The sequence below is a fragment of the Musa acuminata genome, chromosome BXJ1-5 (assembly GCF_036884655.1).
Source record: "Musa acuminata AAA Group cultivar baxijiao chromosome BXJ1-5, Cavendish_Baxijiao_AAA, whole genome shotgun sequence".
NCBI classification, from domain to species: Eukaryota; Viridiplantae; Streptophyta; class Magnoliopsida; order Zingiberales; family Musaceae; genus Musa; species Musa acuminata.
This window is the reverse complement of record NC_088331.1, coordinates 42157644-42166929: the sequence shown is the minus strand read 5'-3', so window position 1 is coordinate 42166929 and position 9286 is coordinate 42157644. Positions and strand designations below refer to the sequence as shown.

The 9286-nt window shown below is 38.7% G+C and overlaps 1 protein-coding gene across 1 annotated transcript; it reads left to right on the top strand.

The window, feature by feature from the left end:
* The first annotated feature begins 7917 nt into the window (after positions 1-7917).
* Positions 7918-9286, top strand: LOC135674369 (ethylene-responsive transcription factor 2-like). Its single transcript, XM_065184150.1, has one exon. It carries the CDS (start codon positions 7978-7980, stop codon positions 8893-8895), a length of 918 nt encoding a protein of 305 aa, XP_065040222.1. The 5' UTR covers positions 7918-7977; the 3' UTR covers positions 8896-9286.

The following is a 9286-nucleotide window of genomic DNA, read 5'->3' as shown; positions in this document are numbered from 1 at the left end:
TTTTTCATATAATAGTAGTATAAGGATAGTTTTTATACTCACAATTGATATTATAGATATGTTTGTGAGATCAAATACTTTAGATCTATTTGTTAACATCTTTTGAAAATGTATTATTTGGTTTTTATTTATGATGCATGAACAATTCATTTGTATTGCTGATTTGCTTTTCTATCTAGTATATTCTATCGCTTGCTTGCGAGCAATGTGAGGTTTCTAATGCTTGATCGATGGACTAATATCGATAGCCTGTTGTCGATAATATATTGTTAAGAGCAATAGTCTTTGGTTGTTACTAACTCAATCATGAGCAATGACTACATATGTAACAAAGGTACCGTAGATTATGACAACCTTATGACGATTTTGGCCATTATTGTTGTGTACGATGACTATGGTGGCTTTATAGTGCGTGCAGTAACACCATTGTCTATGTAGCTCAATGACTACAACGACTATAGTAATATCATTACAATGACATCTATTGACCGTGGTTCACATTATTGGACGCCTAAAGCCAATGGGGTCGTTGGGTCCTCAAATAATGCATGTGCATAGCTGCATGTAGGTGGTGTCAGTCACACCTCACACAACGATTGTGGACGGTGACTACAATGCCTCGCGCAGGCAATGATTGTGCAAGGCGATAATAATGCTTGCGCAACGACCACAAAAAGGGAGTGACAATTAAGGTTTTTACTAAAAAGATAATTTTATACCTTATAAATTGGATAATTCTAATTTGTGTCCCTAAGATTACTTTTCAATTATGCCCTTAAGAGATTTAAAATTTTTATTATATATCCTAATTAAAATGATAGTTTTATCGTTAAGAATTTAAAATTTTTTAACTCATGTTCTCGTTTATAAAATTGATTAGTTTGATTTATTTTAATCAAATATTTTGATCGGACTTGATCATTAATGTATTTTGATTGCTTGACTAAATTTAGGTTCAATCAGTTAAGTTTTGATCGAATTCAGGAAAAATTAAATTTTGATTAATTTTTATTCTGATCAATTTTAATTTTGATGGGCCTACTTGGGCAAATGATTGGCCTAAATCTATGAGCTCAATTTGGGTAGCCCAATTTTTTATCTGTCCAATTAAATATGATTAACTAGTATAATGGTTTTATGTAAAAATAGAAAAATTATATATTATAATTTTCTTTAATAGTTTTCTCATATGATATATTGATTAAAATTTTATATGTGATAAATAGAAATTTAATTATTATTCTTAGAAATTTTTTTAGTTATTCACATGATGCAAATATATACATTTGGATAATGATTTGAATAGTAAATATCAAAACATTTGGATAATGATTTGAGTGATATTGCTTATATTTTAAATATGCGAAAGAATTTAATTTATCTATGTCTTTATGAATCTTAGGGTTATGGCTACAAGGTTTATGTTCTAAAGATATATAAAAAAATCTAATTTCTTTATGTCTTTTAGATTTCCAGGGTTATAACTCCAATGTTCAAAGTGGAGCTCTAAAAGTTACTCTGAGGTCATTATCCTAATGAAAGTAAGATGTATTAAAGGTTGTATAGTCTAGAAGGAAATATAATTAAAACCTTAAAAGGACTATAAACATGTTGCACATGTAGAAGTTGGTAGGTACCTAAGTAGAAAATTTTATTCATGGTGTTAAAAATAAATTATGATATTTATGATTTTTAAGATGCAAATGATTATGATAAAAAAATCCTACTAGTGTTAAAAGAGTGAAATGAGGGTCTCTCTCTAGAATCAAGTAGTGTTATTAATTTGTTTCCAACTACACAACATGAATTGGTGAGTTTATTATAATCAGGTGTTGGGCAATAAAATAAATTAATTTAATATGATTAATTCTTCAAGTCAATAGTTCAATTTCAGTTGGAGGTATAAAATGAGTAGATACTCATCAAAATAAAGATTGTTAGGATTAGTAAGTATTTTTTAAGTTGTAATTAGGTTTCAACTACTTGGGAGGAGTCCTAATTAAATTTAGACTTGTTGGCGGATTAGGATTTAGATTAAGAATTCAAGTAAGAAAAATCCTTAGAGAATTAAAATTTATTCATATAAATATACATTGCGTCTTAAGATTTTTACGAGAGGGAGAGGCAAGAGACATTGGATGATCGTATAGGTTTTTCTTTAGTGTATCTAGAGAGAATTGAGAGAATAGTTCCTACAATTTAGGTTTAGGTTAACTTGAGGAAGAATAATTTTTTATTTAAAATTTTTCATATAATAAAGAATTTAATTTTTTTCATAGACCTAAAGAGGGAGTTGTCGAATCATATTACATATCGGTTTTATGGTATGTTCATTGTTTATTGATCTCTGCATTTTTTTTTTCAGTTTTTCTCTTCCTTTCAAGACTTTCATTTTATTCAAATTTTGATAATCAATTTAAAAAAATCTCAATTTCTCCTCTTGATCTTTAAACTGTTAAAAGTTTGTTCTTTCTTTTTTTTTTGCTTGAGAAAAAAATAGTGATAATGACACCTTTTTCATTTACAGTAAGCAAACCAAAAAAAAAAGGAAAGCTAGCAAATTAATTAAGAGATGTATGCTAACAAATTCAAAAGGGACTACCAGAATTATGAACCTCAAAAGATTGATAAAGCCTCAAGAAGACAAAAGAAAATAAAAATATAAAAGATGAGAGCATCCATTAATGCATGCAATAAAGATTAATCTTCATTGTTCACCTGGCATTTTGGAGTATGTGCCAGCTGACAACTTGAGAAACTTAACTTCATTGTCAGACAGTACACCTGACCAAGAATTGGAGTTCAAATCCTGCATAAGAGAAGTTAATTTTTTTGATTTTTGGAAGTGGATGGTCTCTGGTCAGCTCTTGCACTCTTGCTGCACACCAAACAGTTCATGATTTCACTGGTGAAGTTTCTCCCTATAAATCCAAATGTTGAGCTCAATCATTTTCATAGGCTTCTCAAAAAAGAACATTTAACAATGAACAATTCAGAGATGCCTTGCTGATGCAAATCTGCATGAAGCATAGCCAACAAAAAATCATGAAGTAGAGTAAGCTGAGTCTCCTTTGATTGTTGGTCTTAAGAATCATCCAAGTAAAAGGAAAGCTGAAGGGTTTCTATCATGCTACTGGAAGCATGTTGGCCCAGTTTTCTTATGGCAAGTCACTGGTAGAGAGAGAGAGAGAGAGAGAGAGAGAGAGAGATGTGAGGCCAATTCACATCAAGGTAAAGAGCAACTGGCAAACCAAAGGAAATGGAGACATAGTAACTAAAGCAATCCAATCCCTTCATTGGTATCTTTCCAGGACAGTCTTACACTTAGTTCTGCCACCTACGTAACAATCTATGCCATCAATCCACAGCAACAGAAGCAAATTCAAATTAGGGAATGTTGACTGCATTGCACTATTTGAATGTGAAGTGGAGCTTTTGTAGATTGTGATGATTGTTTTGACACTTTTTCAGTTTTGCTTCTTATTAGAGTTAAGATCAGCAACATGAGGAGAACAACTGTACTATTGCAATCTACTACAGTCTCCATGGCTTGGCTTACATTGCCAGCCATCCAAGAATACCTCTTCTCTGGTGCAGAATAGGAGAGGAAATGCCTGCTCTGAAGCACTTCCTCACTATGGATGAGGACTGCACATGTGAACAGCAACAGGAAGTAGAGGAATTTAAACAGATCAAGGTAGCTATGGAATTAGAATCTGAATTCAACAAGCCAAAGCCCTGTATGATTATTAGAGAAGATAAAGGTGTTGAGTCTGAGAGAAAATTATAGATAGAATATTTTGCCAAGGAAGTATTTGTCTGATTCAGAACCTCGAAGGCATGATGTTCCAGTCTGTCTGCTCATGATAACTTTGTTTTCTTTCTTCTGACAAACTAGTGAAGGCTTTTACTTTTTGGCTTTCTTACTTCCTGAGAAGTAGCCTTGAAATGATTACTGTAACCCTCGGTTTCCATCACAAGGCCATTGATTTCTCATGTGCACCTTCACAAAGGGAAGACATGGTCATTCTCCAAAGCCTCAAGCCTTTTCCATTGAATTCTACTTACTGAAATCAAGTAAGATGAAGACGGTGGATTAGTGTTGGAAGTAATAGGTTGCTCGGGACAAAAGTTAGTCCACCTTGTCCTTACTATTTCACCTACTGATCGTCGAAATCAATTGCGGGCTTCCCAAGTCACAATATCTTTTTATGCAATATCACCTCGTGATCGAATTGGGGAAACCACGGGGAAGGTGGATCGACATGAACACACAGCCAATCGATGCGCATCAGGGCAACCCTCCTTCACCTCCAAGTAGTCAAAATGGGGTGGTCGGTCAAGCTGGAACAGGACCAGCACCGGTCAAAATAACCTACTTTCGACCCACCAAATCCCTCCTCGGCCGTCCGATCGTTTCCCGACCCAATCCGACGGTCCCGGAGATCAGCCATCATGCATCGCGACTACAAGCTTCAACATCCACGCAATCCGTCGTGTCCTTTGACCGCGACTGGTGGCATGGATTGACACTTTGAACCTTGACCATCCAATTCTAACACGTCACTCGTCACGGTTGAATCAGAACTCAATTTTTTTAACATTATTAAAATATTTATTACATCATGTCTAATTAAATTGAGAGTATTTGAATATTATTTATTATTTTTAATTAAAAATTAATGGACAAAGTTACTTTAATCATAGCACACATATATACATAATTATTTGTTTGGAATAAAGTTGATTTCGTGATACTGACCGATCGAACGGCTCGAGAATTTTTATGATGCACGAGAAATTTCGTACCTAATTATTGAGCTTTGTGAGTCGGTTGGAGAAGAGTCATGAACGCTGTGGCTTGAGGAACACGTGGATCCAAACGCAACCCAGCTGGCTGCCACGTGCGTTCTGGAATCCTGACATGGCATCTTTCACGCCCAAACTGCGTCGTGAATTCATGGCGTACGTACCAATTGGGAGCGATTGCAATTATTGTCCAAAACGTACAATGCCACATTTATCAAAATTTGATACACTCTCATTTAAAGACATGAATGTGGTTTTTCATGTGTATTTTTTTTACTTTTATTTGATATTTTAATATGAATAATGTCAAAAAAAATAGATTAAATAAAAATATGTGTGTTATGTACTTGAAAGATGGACTTCAACAAAAATAATGATATATTAGAAAAGGTTTTTTTTTCTGTCTCGATTATAATAATGTCATCAGTTCATTTAGGGTGCTCTCGAAAGATTTTTTGAATAAATTATTTATTATTTTCTTGCGCTTATGAGCATGTTCCTCGTTCCGCGGCCACGCAAGATGCAGTGTACGTGAACGCAATTGGTCATTCGTCTCCGTACAGGAAAATATAAACAAGGATTTCTCGGTGCTCGACAGACAGCAAACTCGGGGGCGGGGGCGAAGCGGTTGAAGGCACGTGGCCATAAAGGCGTGGAGGGGCCAAGCCGTGACAAGGGGCTCGGTCGCGGGTGACGTCGCAGGTGCATGCACGGGGCCGAGGCGAGGGGTGGAGCCCGCCAGACACGAGGAGTGGGGATGGAAGCGTGACCTTATCCGGACTCGTCCACGGACAGTGCACGCGTCTCGTTCACTTGTCATCGCCGATTCCTCGCCTGCCGTCTTCCCTTCCCTCTTGTCTCTTTCCCTTTCGTTGCGCTCTCTCTCCATCCATGGCTTTAAATTCTGGCTATATCTGATATGAATGGACAAGAAATTTATTATTATACGTTGGCTTATTTGCTGTGAGTTTGATTTAAATTATCAATAATTTAGATAGTCTCTTTAATATCAAATAGGTTAAGAGCTCTTAATGGTTTCACAGAAAGAAAAGCTAAAGTTAATTATATGAAACTGTATAAAATGATTGCAACATTTTGATTTATTAGTTTAAATTAATTACATTTTTCTTCGATAATATCAAATAGACATACACACACACTTTCTAGATGTTGTCAGGTCACTACTCAAGCATTATTAGCTTGAAAGCTACTAGTACCACCATGGTTTATCATATCATTATCTTGGAAATGAGACATGTTCTACGAATCTATCATGGCATAATACACATTGTCACCTTAACAGGATTCAGGTGGGGAATGTGAACTTGGTGGAACCAAAATATTGGTTTCACAACTAGAAAGAGAACCTAATGGGGCTCATATGTACTGTTTCAATCATTTTATTTTCATACCTGCAGCTGTTTGGAATTATTGGAGAGGGAAAATCAAGTACATATGATGAACAAACATCAAAATTAGCAAAGAGAACTTGCTTTATTGATGGCTATAATATTGCCGGTTACTTCTTTAATCATGTTATAATCGATAGCATATAAGATTTTTTCAACTGTACGAGAAAATCTCATTGTTCTGTTGAAGGAAATCATCCGTCCTAACTTGTATAAATATGGAAAACATATCAACGAGGAATATAGTTTTTTTTATAATTTTTATTTTTCTATCTTCTTCATTTAATTCTTTACGTGGTATCAAAGTTGCTTACAGAGAGCAAGCTCTCTTCTTACTATCTGACTCTTCACCAACCTCATCAGCGAATATGCTCGATGTCGACGTTGCCACTTTACGTTGGTACCTCTAACATTGCAAACATCGATGTTTCTTCTCTCACCGATGCATATACAATTAGACATAGTATTAAATTCTCTATATCGATATAACTAGTCATTATAGTTTATATAATTTTAGAAAATTAATGAATTATGTAGGAAAAAGATTTTTTTACTCACAATCTGCTTTCTTTTTTTCTTTGACTAAAAAAATCGGTGTCTATCTTTTCTAAGAAAGAAAGAAAGCAGTCATATCTAAAGAGAGGAAGCAAATAGAAGGAACAAAATCGGTATCAAAAGAAAGAAAGGAAGCAAAGGCAAAGCCCTATCTTAATTTCTGGCCCTTCTTTTCTATAAATTTTTTTTTCTCTATGCTAAAGAAAGAAAGCAAAGAGAAAAACATGTAGAAAAGAAGGGAAGAGAAATTAATTCTCTCCTTCTATTGTTTAACATCATCTCACTTGTCAGAATAAAAAAAATAAAACTATAAATATTTGAGTCATAAAAACCAACACTGCATATTTTATGGATAGAAGTAGTAGAAAAAAGCAGGTAAAAGTCGCCTAAATGTTCCTGAATAAGCTATCTATCTGTACATTAAATTTGCTGGAAAAGTTAGGTAAACATAAAATGTCTTGAAATAGTGCAGTATATATATACATTGGAGGAAACGATCACTCAACACCTCCGCAGGGAACTTGCGATAAGAATAGAAAAATATTATAGAGGACAGTAGTGCAACATCTAATATATTTTATATTTCAGAGCAATCAATGGGAGTGTAGCATTCGTAATTGAGGCTTATAATGCAGCGTAAGCCATGAAGCACTTGTGTTAATCCTAATAAAATGACAGTGGCACTACACTTATAAAAGCCTCTAACGTTTTGTATTTTACCACTAAGAAGTTGCTTTATCGACCTAAATCTCACCCACCTCTTTCACGTTTTGCATAATAAAATATAAATGTTCCAGAAAATATCAACGAGGACAGCATCACCGTCTCCTTTAGCTCAACGAAATAAAACAAAGAGAAAGCAGCAATACGTCCCTTTCCCGCACCGTCGATCCGATTAAATCGGCGAGTAAAGGAACGGTCCAGGCTTCGCCAGGACGCGACCAGCTCCACGTGAGGACAACCCGTGACGGGTGACGACCTCCGTCTTCCACGTTTTATTACGTCACAGGGGCGAGAGAAATGATAAAATTAAGAGGAAATGGGATTTCTAGCACGTGATAAAATTGGGAACCTTCAAGGAAGCACGAGGCCCCTTTCTTTGCTATATAGCCTTCGCACCTTCCTCTTCCTTTCTTTCACTTCCCAACCGGCTAAAATTCACCGCTCGCTTCTCATCCTTACCACCGGTCAACGCAAACGCATCATGGACCAGTCACAAGAGCTCGCTCTCCTTGAGGCCGCCCGCCACCACCTCCTCATGGACGCCGACGAGCCGAGACCGGATCCGAACGGGCCCTCCGTGGTGACGGCCTACCGCCGGAGCTCTAGCTTCGGGAGATTCGTCGCCGACGGGTGGTCCGACGGGCTCCCCTTCCGCCTCGACGACTCTGACGACATGGTCATCTACGGTGCCCTAAGCGACGCGTTCCACCATGGCTGGCTCCCCTCCGGCGCCAAGCCGGAGCCCGCCGCCGAGGAGGGGGAGCTGACCCCTAGGCTGCCGCCGCCGGCTGTCCAGGTATCTCAACAGCAGCAGCAGGTGGCGGCGGCGGTGGTGGCGGCGTCGTTGAGGGCGGCGCCTGCCAAGGGAAAGCACTACCGGGGGGTGCGGCAGCGGCCGTGGGGGAAGTTCGCCGCGGAAATCAGAGATCCGGCGAGGAATGGGGCGAGGGTGTGGCTGGGCACGTTCGAGACGGCGGAGGACGCCGCCCTCGCCTACGACCGCGCCGCCTACCGGATGCGGGGCTCCCGGGCGCTGCTCAACTTCCCGCTCCGGATCGGCTCCGAGGAGGCCGCGGCCGGGGCCGCCCTGGCCGTGGCGTCGCCATCGAAGCGGGCTTCATCCGAGCCCAGCTCCTCCTCTTCCTCTTCCTCGATCTCCTCGTCTTCATACGGCACCTCCTCGTCCTCGTCGTCCTCCGAAAGGGCCTCGCCCAAGAGGCGGAAACGAGGGGAGGCCGAGGCAGCGGCCGCAGCGTCAACGACGACTGGCCCGGTTCTTGGTCCGCTTCCTGTTCCGGTTCAGGCGCAGACCGGTCTGGGTTTCGGCAATAGACCGGAGATCTTCCCGGCCGGACCAGTCGCTCAGCTGCCACATGTAGGCCAGCTTTTGGTTAGCTGAAGGCACTACAGTAAGACAGTGGAGACTGGTGCTCAAAACAAGAGCTCTCACTGTTCCAAGAGAGAATGTGCAAGTCATTAGTGAAAGTTTTAGGGTACTAGAAATGAGAGCATATGTAAAAAGAAGTGTAAGAGAGAGAGAGAGAGAGAGCGTATAGTGTAAGAGAGAGAGAGAGAGAGAGAGAGGGTGCTGAAAGGGCTGTTTGCTGTTGGAAAAACGAAAATAAAATCAGCTATGGAGTGTGATGTCTTGAATAATCAATCAGGGGTTAGGGATAAGTATTGTGGTATGGTGAAGGGAGGGGTTTGTGGTGTGATTTGTGGATCAAAAATCTCTACTGTGTATAAAGAAATCTAAGCAATCAATAATTACCTTCATTCTTTCCTTATAA

Excerpts from the sequence above, each read along its gene's own strand:
- LOC135674369 (XM_065184150.1), top strand. The coding sequence starts at position 7,978 with ATGGACCAGTCACAAGAGCTCGCTCTCCTTGAGGCCGCCCGCCACCAC.